The sequence below is a fragment of the Callorhinus ursinus genome, unplaced genomic scaffold (genome assembly GCF_003265705.2).
Source record: "Callorhinus ursinus isolate GAN/ISIS: 27379988/994484 unplaced genomic scaffold, GSC_fseal_2.0 scaffold38, whole genome shotgun sequence".
Lineage (NCBI taxonomy): Eukaryota > Metazoa > Chordata > Mammalia > Carnivora > Otariidae > Callorhinus > Callorhinus ursinus.
The window spans coordinates 12,581,847-12,599,243 of NW_027397100.1; the positions used below are offsets into that span (position 1 = coordinate 12,581,847).

At 50.1% G+C, this 17,397-nt stretch overlaps 1 protein-coding gene across 1 annotated transcript in view; it reads right to left on the reverse strand.

The window, feature by feature from the left end:
- Positions 1–13,473: 13,473 nt before the first annotated feature.
- Positions 13,474–17,397, reverse strand: part of BPIFB4 (BPI fold containing family B member 4) — a 27,480-nt gene continuing 23,556 nt past the window's right edge. Inside the window, exons 15-16 of the mRNA XM_025876202.2 lie at positions 16,712–16,788; positions 13,474–13,817 (exon numbers count right to left, since the gene is read on the reverse strand). Coding sequence (XP_025731987.1) covers positions 13,794–13,817; positions 16,712–16,788 — 101 coding nt within the window. The 3' untranslated portion in view covers positions 13,474–13,793. The remainder of the gene's footprint in view (positions 13,818–16,711; positions 16,789–17,397) is intronic.

Sequence of the window (17,397 nt, forward strand, 5' to 3'; positions counted from 1 at the left end):
ATGACTCCCGGCGTGTGTATCTGAGTGTGTGTGTGTGTGTGTGTGTCTGGAGGGGCTCTCTGCGTGCGTCCATGGCCCAGTGTGTACACCTGCAGCGGTCTGGGGGGGGGCCTCAGCTTTCACCTGGTGCCCTGAGGCATCCTAAGCGCTCCAGAAGTTAGCTCCTATTTTAAGGCAACTTCCTGTGGAGTCTTAGTTTTCTTGAGGAGAAACACTGATTTGGGGAAGACTATCAGCCGTCCCATGGGTGTCGGAAATCTCAAAATTCACAAGGAAACTCACATTTCTGAAAAGACTCTTGAATTCTTGGACAATGTGTCACTTCCCATCCCCGGGTCTCAGAGTCCTCTAGGCGCTGGCCTTAGTGCTTCCCCGAAGGTCAGGAAGGGGGACCTGCACACTCTAAAAGGTGGTGCCTTGAAGGGCTGTTTGGCCATGAGGATGGGTGGGGGTCTTGCTCTTGCCATTCCATCATCCCCCGTGTGCTTCTCCTGGGCCCCTCCTGGGGTGAGAGGAATGTCAGAGGAGAGAAGGCAGCGGCCCAGAGAGGCAAAGGGGCTCAGCAAGGTCACACAGCAAGTCAGCGCTGCATATAGAAGGGACCCAGGTCCCCCGATCCCCACAGGCTTCTCTTAATCCCACTTCCTCATCCCTCCCAGGCACCCAGGCTGTCCCCAGGGCCCTCAGGGTGCCACTGGTGGGGGAATCTGGAGTCAGTCACAGGGTAGCCAGGCCAGAGGACGCTCGGGCTGGGCAGACTGCCTGGCAAGAGCTGGCTGGACTCCCACCCTCCTGCAGGCTCTTTGCCCATTTCACACCCCACTCAGCAGGAGGAAGATAATGGTGGGACGAGGCCAGGCCTGAGGGAAAGGACAGCGTGGCCAGGTGCAGTCAGGGCTGAGGGCTCTCAGAACCAAAGAGCCAGAGTGGCCCTTCTCCTGAGGCCTCAGTTTGTACCATCTGTAAAATAGGCATATAAGGAGGGGGTTTATCTGCTGAGGATTGGGCAAACCAGCTGGGCCGGGTTCAGCCCCACCCTGTAGCCGGCCCTTCCCCAGAGTCTGGATGTGGACCCTGGTGGGCTGTCCCTTTCTCTGTCTATTCACAACCTGTGGGATTTATGTGGGGTGTCACCCTAGGACCTTGGAAGACACACTATGATTTTTAGTCAGAGCAACCTCCCCTGAGCAGACTCCAAATCTTTTTGTTTGTACTAATAGAATTTTTTAAAAAACGATGTGCCTCTCACATCTTCTTTATTGAAGCAGAACATACATACGTAAAACACACATATCATAAGCACAGAGCTGGAGGAATTAGTATAAAGTGAAGCTTCCCCTGTGTTGTTATAGGTTAACCTGTGTCCATCTTCCAAATGGATATGTTGAAATCCCAGCTCCCAGGACCTCAGAACGTGACTGCATTTGGAGAGAATGCAATTCTTTAAAATGACCTTTTAAAGAGGTAATTAAGTTAAAACGGGTCTCCAGGGTTAACCCTAATCCAATCTGACTGGTGTCCTTATAAGGAGATTGGTGCTGAGGGGGGGTGGGGAAAGGCAAGGCAAGGAGTGTGAAGGGTTGACAGGAAGAGGGAGACATTTTTGATACAGGGGTCAGAAAAGGCCTCACTGAGAAGGTGACTTAGAGCAAAGACTCTGCAGGAGGTGAGAACGAGGCCATAATTATACCTAGGGGATGAACAATCTGGGCAGGGGGGCAGCATGTGCAAAAGGCCCTAGGGTGGGAAAGGTGCTAGTGTGTTGGAGGAATAGTTAGGAGGTTAGCCAAGCCGTGGCAAAGCTAACAAGTGGGAAAAGAACAGGGCATGGGGTTTCAGGCAAAGAGGGAAGTGCACTTCTCTGCATCAAAAATATGTATCTTGATTAAAAGTTTTTCAAAATTTTTTTTACAATAAGGCACTAAGTATTTAAAATAATATTTTACGTTGTTATCATTCCAACTAACCTTCCTGTATAGTCGACTAAACTAATAATAATTATCCACAAAGTAATATTGATTTGGAAATGGATATTTTAAGGCAATGAACAAACTTTTTCTCAATTTGTTCTTTTATCTGTGAATTAACGTCGTCACTGCGAAGAAGGAGGCAGGTTTCGGCAACCCAGCAGAGACCTAATTTTCAATTTTGGAGAACTAAGTGCTACAAAAAAATGGGTGTTTATCTGTTTGGCAAATGGGTGGACATGAGGAGTTTTTATTAAGGCAGTGTTGCTCAATTCTTGGAACTGCTTCCAACATTTATGCCAAAAATCACAAGATGGTATGTGATCAAAGATTGTTTCTCAATGATTCTAAGTAGATTAAGACTGGTAGCAGTAATAACACTCTTTTGTGGAAAGCAAACTGAAAACCACCTGGCTGGCTTCCCAGACATCAGTGGGTCATCGGAGTCCCTGTGTTCAGAGCCATTCCCTTGAGTAGGGACTGGGGACCAAGAGGGAACTATCTTTCATAAAGAGGGAGAAGGAATGTTTGTAAAGGGAAGGTGGGGAGCTTTGTGAGAGAAGCCACTCTTGGGAGGAAGGTTCTTGGGACAGAGAACACAGAAACACTGGGAATCAGGAAATGAGGGAAAAGGAGTCCGGGAAAGAGTCGTACAGATGGACCCATGGAGGGTTCTCTTATGTCCCTGCTCCATCCCACCAGCCTCTGTGTGGAAGTGCATCTGTGGGCTCTGGGCTTAAATCCTGAATCTTCCCTTCATTATCAGTGTGTTCTCGTATTGGTTAACTAACTCAACTAAGCCTCACTTTCCTCATCTGTAAATGGGAACAAGAATAAGGAAATAATGAATGGTTTGGCCATATGGCAGCCCACACATGGCAAGTGCTCAGAGAATCTTCGCTGCTTTTGTGAAAATACTAGTACTCCATCACTATTGTTACCACTATTACCCTCATAAGTTAGAGGCTATCTTGGGAGTGAGAGGGGCTAGAGGAGCAGGGCCAACGCAAGCACCCCCCAACCCCAAAAGCTGTTTTTCTGTCAGGCTGCCCGGAGGCTCTCATTTGAGCCAAGAGCTTAGTTTGAACACTCTGGTAAGATGTGGACTGCTGATTCCCAGCCTCACACCCTCCTCCTCTGGGCACTTTGCATGACCCCATGTTTGGCTGGGTTTAAATGTCATCCCATAATCTCTGTGGCTTAGGTTAGAAGCACATGCTCTGAAATCAGGACAAGCTGCTGTTGAATCTTAGCTCTGCTCTTCACGCACGGGGTAGCCTCAAGCTACATCTCTGAGTCTCGGTGTCCTCATCTGTCAGGTGGAGTCACGGTATGTCCCCGCTGTGAAGGACTATCGCGATGGCTGGGTGAATCGTCTGCCAAGAGCTCATCATGATGCCAGGCACCAAGTAAGCCTGAGCCACGGTTGCCGTTAGGATGAGGGCGAGGAGCATTATAGGCGACATCAGGAGAGCTGGGCTATCACTGAGCCCTGCCTTTTCCTCACCAGGCGGCCTTGGTAAGTCACACTGTTCCCATGCCTCAGTCCCCCATCTGTGAAATGGGAATACCAGCCCCTGCTTTGCCTCACAGCCCCTGGATGAGGGTCAAATGAAGTCACAAAGACTACGTGCTTTGTAACTTCCAGTCGGGGAGGGTCTGCCCAAGTCTGGGAAGGGGCACTGGGGCCGGCACCTGGCTCTCTGGCAGGGTCGTGGAGAGATGATAGGACCCCAGCATTTAGAGGCTGTGTAGGGGCCAAGGTCCCCGCACTCGCGGCCCTGGCACAGAAGGACAGCAGGGAGGGGAGGCTGTCTTACTCATCCTGTATCCTGGAACATAGTAGTTGCTCAATGAATGATCGTTAGAGGAAGAATCAAATGGGTGGCCCTTGCTAGGGTAGATCTGGGCAGGGACAGGAGCCGGGACACTTTCCTGGCACAGAAACCGGGAAACGAGGTCCTGAACCAGGACAGGGACAACAAGCGTTTGAATGATCTGGGCAACTTGAAGAGGGCTTGTGGTAAGTCTGGGAGGAGGGAGGAGGGTGGGTAGGGGAGGACAGAGAGACCTCTGAGGGTGCAGCCTGCCAGACTGGGTGGGGGAGATGCAGCAGTCCCCAGGCGGGCAGGTGAATGGCTCCAGTCCACAGGGACATGGGGCGTGGGCGGCAGGGCCAAGGAGGGTCAGCTCAGCTCTGAGAACAAGGGCTCCTTAGAGCTGAGCCCTGCGGCCCTGAGGGCAACTGCCTGACTTGTTTTTATCAACCCCAGGCCATGCCAGTTTCTGCATTTGCCCTTTCCCAAGTCACCTCTTGCCTGGAAAGCTACTGGGGCGAGGAGCTGACAGCTGAGCGGATTCTCTGTTACAGTCACCTCTGTGCAGGGGAGAGGGACAGACTCACGGGGGCTTGGGGGATCGCTTGAAACGCCCTCCAGTAAGTCAGGCCCAGTTGGGTTCAGGGCTGGGCATCAAATACCTGGGTCCTGAAATCAACTCTGTCACCTGCTTGCTATGTGCCCCTTGCCCTCTCCCAGCCTCACAATTGAGAGAGTTGACTAAAACAATGTTTCTCCAGGTCTTTCCCCTAATCCGCCTGTGGAGTTTATTAAGCTCAGATTCCAGTTCCCTATCTTGAAGTTGCTGAGTCAGCGGTGCCGAGGAGTGGGGGCCTGGAGACCCACATTTTTACATTCTGCCCTGCGGATTCCATGTTCGTCAGGGTTTGAGATAGTGATTTTCACAGTGATGAAGTGGAAGGACCTTTGGTGTGAACTCGGGAGACTTGGTCCTGACCCTGCTATGCTACTGGCATGTGGCTCTGGGCTAGTCTTTTTGCTTTCCTGAGCCTCAGTTTCCCCATCTCCAAAATAAAAAAGGCGATCCTTAATGATCTGCAAGAGGGTGGGGGTGTGCATTTCTTGAGTACTCGCCAGCTGCCCAGAACCCCACACTGGGAATTTTAGGCTGATGGGTCATTGAATTGCAGACATTGACTCTACCCCAGAATTGTGTGCAAAGTGAAAAGTTGAATCATTTGAGAGCAAGGCTTAGTGACATTTGTGGAGTCCCGGGTCCAGTCAGAGGGCCTCAGTGTGGTAGCGATAGCTGGGGCATGGGGTGGCCCTTGTGCCTAAGCTCAGACCTCAGGGTTCGGCAGTAGGGACACCTCAGGGGTCCAGGCCTCAGACTGGGTGCATCCTTTTCACACAAGTAGGTCCTGGGAAAATGAAATGACAATGTCCCATTAACCAGGCCTATACTGATGGTCTCCTGTCTTCCTCCAAGGCCCTGACTGAGACTCCAGCCTTTCCTGCTGTGGTCTACCTTGTCCATCTCAGCATGGCCAACATCAACATTAGGTTCCTCTTCACCTCAAGAACCTTCCATGGCTCCCCACTGCCCACAGGAGGAAATCCAAACTCTTCAGCCAAACTTCCAGGCCCACTCACCAGCCCCATCTTTTACCGATCATCTGCTCTGATCAGACTAGTCTTTTGTCTATTCCCCAGGTTTTCTGGGCTTTCCTCCTTCTGTGCCTCTGCTCTCTGTGGTGAAGGCAAACGTGGGCCATGTTCCAGTTGCTCCGCTCATTTGCTGTGTGAACTTGGGCAAGTCACTTAACCTCTCCGAGTGTCACATCCTCATCTGTGAAGTGAGGATAATACCCTTCCCCCCACCCACCAGAGTGGCTTCAAGGATTTTTGCAAGATAATGGGTAAGAAATGCCTGTCCCTGCTCCTAGAACTTGCTAGACATTTAATAAATGATGGCTCCTCCTCCTTCCACCCTTCTCCTTTTGTCAAACCGGACCTGCCTTACTGGGTGTAAACTTAGAATGTCATTTCTCCCTTCCATGCTTTGCCCGACCCAAAGACCAACCCAATGACACCAGAAGGAACAATGTGGGGCTCTGGGTGCTGCCTTCTTAGAGATTCCCAAATGGCTTTGGGAAGACCAGGACCAGAAGTGTGGGGAAAGACAGGGCAGAAGGGGTCTCGGGAGTTTGTATTCAAAGAAGAGGCTCTCTGAGTGGGGATGGTCCTGGCACAGGGGAGCACCACACTCAGAGCAGAACTGCACGTGCAGTGGGGAGTGTGGGAGCCACGGGCCACGGGCCAGGGAGTGTGGCTCTTCATGCGGTTTGTTGCTTTTCAGATGACATCATCATCTTGCGAGCAGCCCTTCCAGGGGACCCAACGTGGGTGTCCCCCCGAATGGGCCGCTGGACAACAGAGATGACCACCACCTCCAGGCAAAGCCGACACACAGAAAAGCATGCACGGGGCCTCTCTCTCAATCTCTGTCCCTGGCCCCTTTCAGCCTTTTTGGTGTTCTGCCAACTGCTTGTCACCCCTCCTAAGACCACTACCACCACTGCTACCCCAGCTGTCACCACCACGCCCATGACCACACGCCACCAGCTAGAAGCTCTGGGAAGCCGTGGGACCAGCCTCCTGTCCGCATGGCGCTCCTGCAATCGTCCAGGCACCCCTCTCCCAGATAGTAAACCAGCAAAACTCGTGGGGCACTTAGCACGGTTCTGAGCACTTTCTCCACAGTCACTCCATTAACCCTTACAGTGCCTTACAGGAGAGGTTAAGGCGCCTGCCTGTGGTCATGCAGCAGTGGATGGCAGGATTAGACCAGGCAGCCCTGCTCCAGGCCATGCTGCCCCCAAGGGATAAACGCCTCTCTGTGTCAGAGACAAGGAAGGAGAACGTGGGACGTGCACACGTGCCCTCCGGAACATCTTTGTCTGTCCGGGAGTTCTGCTTGTCAGATTTCAACGTTTCTAATGAAGACCAGGAACCCCACTGTGCCTCTTAATGTCCTAAATGAGTTCAGAGAGGTGGATGGGCTGTCACCACAGGCCACGGGTTCTGCTCTGAGGAACTCAACTGAAGGGATCGAAGCACCTCCTCCCTCCATCCAGCTGGCTGAGGCCAAGTGCAGGGGCCGATAGCGGCTCTCATCTTCCCCCAAATCTAGGTGAACTGAGTAGGTTCCGGGGCCCAGACATCTCAAATTCTGAGGATACTGGCTTTAGGCAAAAGGCAGGAGTCTTGTAAGTAACCCCTGAGTTTTCCTGGCACCATATTTAATGGGGAATAAAAGTCCATAAATCACCCTGGCTGGCTTCTGTCTCCCAGGGTTCTGTAAAACCATCTGATTGTGATAAAAAGGAATCCAACCATAATCTTGCCTAGGGATGTACAACATCTCTAATTTTGGCAGATCCTCAAACAATCATGTTCAATTAACCAAAGGTCCTTAAACTGCTCCTCAGAATAATCCTTCCCATTACACACATGATCGATGACATAGAACCAATGTTGACACTATTTTCCCCCAAATAAAGACTCGTGATGGGGTGGCAGGAGGGGGCTGGCTGATGTGGGATTCTGGCCATGTTTGGGAGTGACAAGCTATAGGTTAAGTGAATGTCCTCTCTGTGCCTGGCTCAGGACTGGGTATCCACTTGGTGCATGTTTACTAGGGTGATCTTACGTCCCTTCGGCAAAGAACAGTCCCAGCTTATGCTTGTTGTCCAAGGTAAGTATTCCTGGTGCCCCTTTCCACTCACAAAACTGTCCCAGTTTGAGGGGCACCTGGGTGGCTCAGTTGGTTAAGTGTCTGACTTCAGCTCAGATCATGATCTCAGGGTCCTGGGATCGAGTCCTGAGTGGGGTTCTGTGATCAGTGGGGAGTTTGCTTCCCCCTCTTCCACTCCCCCCCTTGGGCTCACCCTCTCTCTTTCAAATAAATAAAATCTTAAGAAAAAACTGTCCCGATTTGGATGATAAATTAGATGGCTACACCAGTGTAAACCTCATGACGATCCCATGTGTCAGTTTTGGGGGTCTTATTTGACAACAGGGCACCAGCTTCAGAGTGTCATTGGCCTAGGAAAGAACCCCAGCACTACCACCTGCACACCGTAGGCCAGTGGGAACTTAGCTTCTCAGAGCCTCAGTTGCCTCATCTGTGTAATGGGAAGGATGAGTGATCATGCTTGCATGAAGGGAGTTGTAAGTACTCAGCACAGTACCCAGCACACAGTAAGTGCTCAGTAAGTGGCTGTTATTATGGTGATGGCCTTGATGATGGTGATGGTTCCCATTTGTTGATTCAAAGGACTTATTCTCTCAGATTGTGAGAGAAAGACCAAGGCTGCACAGTGCAGACCAGATGGGCTCACCTGGGGGGCCGAGGAGTAGTCTAGTGCCCTGAGGGACTGCGGTCCCCTTCACAGTGCTTCTAGGTCAGAACCATCTGCTTACATGGGGAGTGTCCCTCCCTGGGATTGGTGATCGGGTCTTGGCACTCCACCCCCAGATGGGACCCAGGCTCAAGTGGAGACTAGCAGGACTCAGTGTAGAGTAGTCAAATACCGGTGTAGATGGCCTGGGACAAACAGGCTCTACAGAAGGACGCTGGCAGGAGCCAACCTTCTCTTGGGATGCACGACAGATGCCAAACAAGCGAGCAGGTGGAAGGGAAGACCTCAGGCTCAACACTGAACCTTGCACTTAACACTTGTGACAGAAGAACGGCCCAATTAATCCACAGAAGCATGCTAAATAGTAAATTGTTGGGTTTTTTTAAGCCATTAAGTTTGGGAGTGGTCTGTGATGCCGTAATAAATAACAGAAACAGTCTTTCCTAGGAACCACCAGCCTCAAAGGCAATTTTATTAAACACACCGGCATCCTGGGCTGTGCCTACTACTTCAGTCTGGGGGATGCCCTCCACTTTCTGAGCCTCACTTGACTCAACTGAAAAGTGGGAGGACTGGACTAGAACAGTACTTTTTCTAGTAGAGCCCCTACAACTGAAACTGTGCTTGTGGGATCGAAGGTCAGGGTGGTGAAGGTGGGAGGGAATGGAGTGAAACTCAGAGGCAGTACGGTCCATCACAGGCTTCCGTGACATTGTGACAAAATAGCCATTTTGATGAACCTGGAAGGGCCTTTTGACTGCTTTGACTAAATGAGTATCACAGAGGTGACACTACATGACTTCCAGAACGAGATCATAAAATGCCATGCAGCTTCCGTTTTGTGCCCTTGCGATGCTCACTCTTTGAACCCCGCAAACACATGGACAGGGCAGGTGTAGGTGCTCTGGCTGACAGCCACCATCAACCACCAGACAGGTGAGTGAAGGAGCCTCCAAATGATTCTAGCCCCCAGCCCTCAAGTCACCCCCAGCTCTTCTTCCCAGCTTGAGGTCCCAGACAGCTTGGAGCACAGATAAGCTGTCGTGAGCCACAGAATCTGTGAGGAAAAGAAAATCGTGTTTTATGCCACCAAGTTTTGAGACGGCTTGTTACTTGGGAGTAGTAGCAAAAACTACTAAAGGAGCTCTTGGGGGGGGGGGGGCTTCCGGAGTTTGCTATTTGTCAACTACAGCTGAAGGAGAACATCAGTGAAGTCACATGAGAAGGCTCATTGCATGTCCTGCCATGGATCTGTTCAAGGAGCCCCCTCCCCCCCCAACCACATGCACAGAGCTGGAATCCCTGCTATTTTGAGGGGCATCCTTGGTTTAGCAGTGAAACCTCAGTGTCATCCAAAGCTTGTGGAGATGCTTAGTAGAGGCTCTTCTCACTTTTAAATTGAAAACAATGGTATAGAGGTTCCTGGCTGGCTCAGTCAATGGGGCATGTGACCCTGGATCTTGGGGTTGTGAGTTTGAGCCTTACCAACTCACACTTACAAACTTGAGCCTTGGGTATAGAGACTTCTTAAAAATCTTTTCGAAAAGAATAAAACAGTGGTTCATTAGGTTTTGTCACTGTCAACTCAGGATGCAGTGGTGATTTGATCAATGTCATCGTGAGCTGAAGGAGGAGGGCGCAAAGTGGTGAGGCCTGAACAATCAGGCAGGTGTTGAAGATCTCTTGTGTCAGCTGCACTAACCCATCATGCCTCACTCCTCTGTTAGTACCTGTCACTGCCCCAGAAGTCCAAAGCCTTCTGGATCATACGTTACCATTTGGACTCTCACCCCCATGCTACTCTGCTCAAATTCTAATCTGATCCAACCTTGTCTCTTCCTCTTTCTCTATTCTTCCAAATATTTCCATTTTCCTACTTTAAAGAATGCCTGAGCATGTCCTTCGAATGTTGAGAAACTATAGCCAACAGAAAATGAAACGAGTTCTTTATAATCCAAAAGTTTCCCTGAAAAGTTTTAAAAGCCTCCTAGAAAATGAAATAACAGAAGAAATTAAACTTGTTGGAGCACGTGGGTGTGTTTTAATGCCTGAGGAAAGAGTGTGAGGGACCTACGGAGGGCTTCACTGCCCCTCCTCCAGCGGAGGACTGGCGGGTAGAAAGCCCTGGAGAAGGTGGTGTAGGCAGACCCGGCAGGGCCTTGTGGGCAGTGATGGGGGATCTGGAGTTTGCTCTGGGTGCCATGAAATGCCCATGGAAAGGCTCGAAGCGGGGACGGGCGGTGATTGTATGTGTGCAATTTAAAAAACCCTCTGGCTGCTGAGCGGAAAAAGGATAGTAGGTGCCAGACTGGGAGAGGGGAGACCAGTGAGGAAGCCAGAGCAGTGGTTCAGAGGAGAGATGATGGGAGGAACCAAGGTGGAGGCAGAAATAGAAACAAATGGATAAATTCATGAGGATTTGGAGGTGGTTCTAGCACAGTGGTAATAAGGCCAGCAAAGCCATGACCCACCCGCCTGGGAATCAAGTTCCGGATTCTCTCTCCAGCCACCTCCCTCTAAGGCGGGACTTCCTCCCCTTCAGCCTCTCCCAGAGCAGCCTGGACAGGAAGTCCCGTCCCACTCCTCTCTGAGTCCCCTCCCCTCCATTTCAGGAGCTAGTATTTGGGCGTTACCAAGGAGACCAGGAGATAGATGAGAGAGAGAGAGAGAGAGAGAGAGAGAGAGAGAGAGAGAGAGAGAGAGAGATGCTGGATCCCTGTCGGGGGAGGGGAGGACTTTGAAGGCCCCCAGAGGAGTCTGATGATGATGTGTTTCCTGCTCAGAGAGGTGGACCTTCCTTGACCACCCAATGGTGCCTCTTTCTCCCCTTCCCTCCCTGGTATGTGTCCCTGTTGATTCCCTCCCTTTATGGCCCTCAAGACAATCTCAAAATAACCTTTTTGTACTTATTTACATATTATTGTTTTCTTAGGCCTTTTCATTTATGGCCTGTCTGGAGGACTAGAATCTAAGCTTCAGGAGGGCAGACTGGGCGGGAAGGAGCAAATGAATGAATGAGTGATGTAGCCAGGAATAAACCCAATATACTACTGAGTTACAATAAACTATAAGAATAAACCCAGTGAGAAAAAAGTCTTTTAAAAAAAACCACTGGGGGGCGCCTGAGTGGCTCAGTGGGTTAAGTGACTGCCTTCGGCTGGGGTCATGATCTCAGGGTCCTGGGATTGAGCCCCGCATCGGGCTTCCTGCTCAGCGGGAGAGTCTGCTTGTCCCTCTTCCTCTGCCCCTCCCCGCTCATGCTCCCTCTCTCTCACACAGATAAATAAATAAAACCTTTAAAAAAATCACTGGGAGGAAAAGCCATCTTAATTATGTAAAGGGACTTCAGTATTTCTGTGCCCTCTTAGGGCTAGAAGCTGAAACTGCTCTAATAGTGTCTTATGGCTGTAAACATAGTTGGAGCTGTTTGGGGGAGCATTGTCTGCCTTGCTCTGGGAGGGGTTCCGTGGACACTCTCTTGCCAGCATGTCAAGTGCCCTTCTTTGTCCTCAACTGAGCTCTGACCAGAGGCAAGGAGTCCCCGGGACCCCCACTTCAGAAACTAGCACTAACCACAGCAAGCGCAGACTGAGCTCTTACCGGGTGCCACCCTCAGTGCTAAGCGCCTCAGGAAAAATAATCTCATCTAAATAGCTTCACACTTAGAGTGTAATAATAATTATTAGTGTCCATTTTCCAGATGGGAGAACTGAAGCTCAGAAGGCTGAAGGCCTCACCAAGTCAACCAAGTGACAGAGATGGAAGTTGGGCCCCATCGTCCCGACTCCAAGATTCTTATTCTTTAATGACCTCCTATGCCAGAGTTGAGGTTAGTGATGCTCAGGGCTGTCCCATTGGCAGGGGAAGCTCTCTGGAGAATGCATTTTGATTGTTTTTAATCTGAAGCCACTGGCTCTTCCCCTCACTGTCTGGCAGACGGGTTTTCCAGGAGCCTTTGGGTAGGAGTGAGGGGAACAGGTGCTCTGAGAGGACAATACAGGGGCAGGGTCTAGGTTTCCCTGAACCTGTAGTCATTGAGCTTTATTTCTGGAAACCAGGGGCATGCTTGCAAAGATCCAGTTTGTGAGCCTCCTTGCTCATTTTCTGGGTGGCTGCTGCATCTGTGCCTCCCCAGTTTGGACCTGAAGGCACGTGGACCTGATATTCTGTAGAATCTCAACGCAACAGGAGTTTCACTATCCCTCCGCCCCAGCTAGTCTCCAGCCTCCTCTCCCCAGGAGGACGCAGGATAGTGTGGAAGACATTACTCGCGTTCACCGATATATCTGGTTTTCCTCCCCTTCCTGGCCATAGGAAAGGATCACAATCCTTACCCCTGGAGGTCAGGCAGGGTCATGTGACCTGCTGTGGCTACTGAAACACAAGCTGAAGTGATGTGCCTCTCTTCCTAGTAGATGCATTGAAGCTGGTGTGTGACTCTCTGTGCTTTCTTTCTGCTGGGGACTGCACAGCTTTGGAGCCAAATTCAGCCTGGGGCTTCTCCCTGCAATGTATGAGCAGAGGCAGTGTGGTGCGTGGTTAAGGCATGGGCTCTGGAGCTAAATCATCAAGTTCCACCCCCAGCTCTGCCCCTTTGCAGCTGTGGGGACTTGGGCAAGTCCCTGCATTTCTCCGTGTCTCAGTTTCCCTGTCTGCAAAATAGGAACCAACCTGGCACCTACTTTATGGTGCTCTCATGAGCTTAAACGAGATCAAGTCACAAAGCCTGAGTGCAGGGCTCAGCAGGTAGAAAGTCCTCAATGAACATGTGCTCTCAGAAAGATGGGACAGAAGGGTATCTTTTTTTTGTCCCTTTCATCTCTCCCCTGGAACCTGGGATACACCTGTCCACCCTTCCGGACCTGGGCAAGTCATGTTGGGAACACAGAAGAGGTGGGAACGGGGAGAGGGCGGCTGGAAGCTGAGAAAAGAGAGGAGCCCCTCGTCCTCATGGCAGTGTGAAGCCTGATGACTCTGAACTTGTTGCTTCTGAGTCTGGACCCCCTCCACGGGCTGAGGAGTGGTGGGGGGAAACTGAGGCAAGAGGAACCGGCCAAATGGAGCCCTGAACCAAGGCAGCGAGAACTGAGCAAAACCCCTCCGGTCCATTTGTAGGGTCCTCAGAGGTGTCTGACATATTTCACTTGTGAACTGAGCCATTGTCCGACAGCTCGTAGGTGACAGAGGCAACTGCCAGGTGCCCCCGGCGCAGCCATGGAGGGAAGACACACCCAGACCCTGAGGGAGGGTCCTTCGTGGAGACTTGCCCCAACTGCAGGGAAATTGGAATCTTTTATTGAAAGTGTAAAGTGCGCAGTGTGGGGTCTGGCATGGAATCTAAGAGGCCTCGATCCTTCAGGTGACCTCCTTCCCAATGCGGGGCTGACCGTAGGACTGACTGTGGCCGGCACTGTTTGCCAAAAGAGTCTCTGGCTGGTTCCTTCCTTGGGGGAGGGGGCAAGTGGGACGAGGGTTGGGAAGCTGGGGAGGAACCTGTCTTAGGGGGCTGAAGGGCCTCGGGGCTGGAGACTGTGTTAGCAGAGCCTTTCCCAGGCGAGTTCTGCCTTCCACTGGGGCTTCAGCAGCATCCCTGCCTCCGTCCTTCAGGCACTCAGCACCAGGAGGTCCTTGGAGTCAGAACAGAAAACCCAGTTAGTGGAGGAGATGGCTTCTGCTTACAGCCTCAGCAGTCACCTGCCTGAGGACTGGGCAAGGCACATTTCTGGGAAGGAGCAACTGCGAACGGTGGGGGTTTATCGGGATTAAAGGGGCCCGAGGAGCACCTTGGCCATGTCGTTAGCTTGCCCTGTACAGGGGACCTTGGGCAAGACACTTCACTTCCTGCCCCTCATCTCCTTCTTCCCCCAAATAAGAGAAGCAAGCTTGAGCCTCTGTCCACATTCTTCCAAAATCTAATTCTCTTAACTCAAAATAGCTACAACAAAGTAAATAATAGATTTAACCCATGGAACAAACGAAGTACCCATAAGTCTGCACTGATATAAATAATTGGGTAAATAAATTAGTGGAGGAGAAAGGATGGCTCTTCCTCTAATAATTTCAACTAATAAATGTGGAAGGAATGATTGAAATGGAAAGTCTCCATGAGGCAAACACCACAGTAATAACTCTTGCAGACAAGAACCATTAAAGAATGCCAAAATGAGTGGGAGAAAGTGTAATGAGAAATAAGGTATGTGGGTGGTCATCTCCAAGTATCTCCTCATGAGATATTTATTAGTTACAATGGGAAAAATAGTAAGTTAACCAACAGCGGGGAAACTGGCAGGGACCACCTTCACCGCATGATCAGAGTCAATATCCCCAGGAATAAGACACTGACATTGTGTGCCCCCCCCATATGGTGCACTGAGAAGGACACCGCATCACTCCCGTGGCGTTCTTGCCAAAAATACGTAACCTCAATCTCATCGTGAGAAAACATCAGTCAGATCCAAATTGTAGGACATCCCATACAATGGGCCAGACTCATCAGAAATGTCAAGGTCATAAAACACAAGAATTTAGGAACTGCCACACGTTGGAGGACACCATTCCAGATTTGGATTGACAACCAGGTGCAAAGTGGGATCCTGGATCCTGAACCAGACCAAGGACAGCAGGGGGAAAACTGTTGATGAAGGTCTGGAGATTAGTTAATAGTTTTCTATCAATGTGAACTTCCTGGTTTTGATCATTATACTGTGGTTTTATAAGATGCTAACATTAGGGGAAATTGAGTGAGGAGTATTCTCATACTCTCTGTACTGTTTTTGCAACTCTTCTGTAAGTCTGAAATTGTTTTAAAATGAAAAAGTTAAAATAAAAGGCTAGACCCATATAATAATAACAATAATAACAAGAAGGAGAAAAAGAGGAGCGGGGGGAGGGGGAAGAGGAGGAGAAGAAGGAGAAGGTGCCTGGGTTGCTTAGTTGGTTGAGCGCCTGACTCTCGTTTCGGCTCAGGTCATGATCTCAGGGTCATGAGGTGAGCCCTGTGTCAGGCTCTGTGCTCAGCGGGGAGTCGGCTTGAGACTCTCTCTCCTTCTGCCGCTCCCCCCATACCCACACACTCGCTCTAAAACAAAGAAATAAATCTTTAAAAAGAAGAAGAAGAAGAAACTAGCTACCATTTACAGAGGTTGTACAAGACCAAGTCTGGGCTGGGTCTTTTTTTTAAGTTTATTTATTGAAGTAATCTCTACACCCAATGTGGGGCTCAAACTCACGACCCCAAGATCAGAAGTCACACGCTCTACCCACTGAGCCAGCCAGGCACTCCGAAGCTGGTTTTCTCTTTAAATCTGTGGTCCTGCGCCTTTCAGACCCAACACTCCGGTTTACATTTTATCACAGGTACTTGTGCTATCTCTTTTATTATTCTGAAATGAAATTCATAATCTATATAACCTACTTATATCCCTTGCTGGAATATAAAGAAGAAATACAAGGTAAGTAATTTATAATACAATAATATGTATTTTGATGTGAAATACTCAAGTATGATTATTTAGGAAAGAAAAAATCATCCCCACTAATTTAAAAAAGGCCCTTAGGCTGGGGAGGGGCTTGCAGTACAGCCCCAGTCGAGAACCACTGGTTGGAGCTGTGTCCATTATTCCAGTACAAAACCTGCTTCTCACTAGCTGGGTGACCTTGGGCAAATGACCTCCCCTTATACTAAGTATAAGGCACTTTGCACTTAGACTCTCACTTTATTCTAAAAGCAGCCCTGAGGAGGGGTACTATGATTAGCCCCTTTTACAGAGGTGAAAACTGAGCCTCAGAGACATTAAGTGACTTGCCCAGGGTCACCCAGCTGGATACTGGCAGAATCGGGATTGGAACCCAGGCCCTACTCAGCAAAGTCATGTTTAAAAATAAAACTCCAGAACGATTGGAATGAAAAGCAGCAGAATGCTCTAAGTGGTCCTTTCTAGGTTGCAAAGGTATCTAAAAGGATAAATGTGTTTGTTTAATCTTTTCTGTATTTTCCAAATTTCAGTTAATGAGCATATGTGGCTTTTATCATGGCAAAAAGGCCTCCTGCAACTGAATTTCAAGGCACCTGCCATGATTATAATTAGCAATTATTTCAGAAATATCTATCCAAAGGCCCATGGTCCCCCTGGCTGGGAGAGATTTTCCGGGACCAGGACTGTCCGTTTTGTTCACTGCTGTATTCCCACCCCCTTGCACATCATCTGGCATTCAATAGGAGCTCAATAAAAGTTTTCCTAGTGAACTACATCGCACTTCTACTGTGGGTGAGCCCCTTACAGCTCTGAGCCTCAGTATTCCCATCGGCAAGATGGGGGCAATAACATCTGTCCTGGGGATGAAATGAGATGGTGGATGAGGAGAGCTTCACTGAAGGGTTCTTCAGCTTTGTTTCTTGTTCCCTCAGCCCCATCCTTTGAAGGAAGAGGCCTCCCTTGCCCCACCTTTCCCCTCCCTTCTCTTCCTCCTCCCAACTCCTGGGCATGGAACAAAGGGCAGAACAGAGTTCCTCTCCCCTTACCTCCAAAACGTCGATGTCTGCATTGCTGAAGTCAATGTTGAGGATTTGGGGGAGAGGGACGCCAGAGCCCAGCACAGCTGTGAAAAGAAGCACCACCACCAAAACGGTCAGGCAAAGTGAGCGTGGCTAAGAGGCATCAGCCTTATAGGAGGCCACCAGGGTTTTCCAGGAGACCAGCCATTTCTGTTCCATCTCTAGGCCTTTGTCTGAGCAGGTGCTCCTGCCCAGAGCACACACCTTCAGTCTTGCCTGCCTGCTGAGTTCTGAGACTCCCCCGAGACTCTGTTTGAATGTCATCTCTTCTGTGAGGCTTCCGCCAGCCCAGGCCAAGAAACCTTCGGCTCCTGCCCTCCCTTGAACCGCCCCCCACCATTACAAAAATCACAGAATATGAATTCTCTCTTTCTCCCTCTGTCACCTCTACCCAGAGTGTGAGTTTTTTGCAGGCCAGGACTGTGTCCCCAGCATCACCCAGCCCTGGGCTGGGCACAGAGGGGAGGACAGATGTTCGCTGAATGGAGGCATGGAAGGATGCACATGGAGTCCCAACAGGTGACCACCGTGGGATGTACTGTTTGCTTTTAGATTGTCAGAACTTACGTAGATTCATGCTGATTCATGTTCTGGGAAAGAAGGGAAGAAGGAAGGAAGGAAGGAAGGAAGGAAGGAAGGAAGGAAGGAAGGAA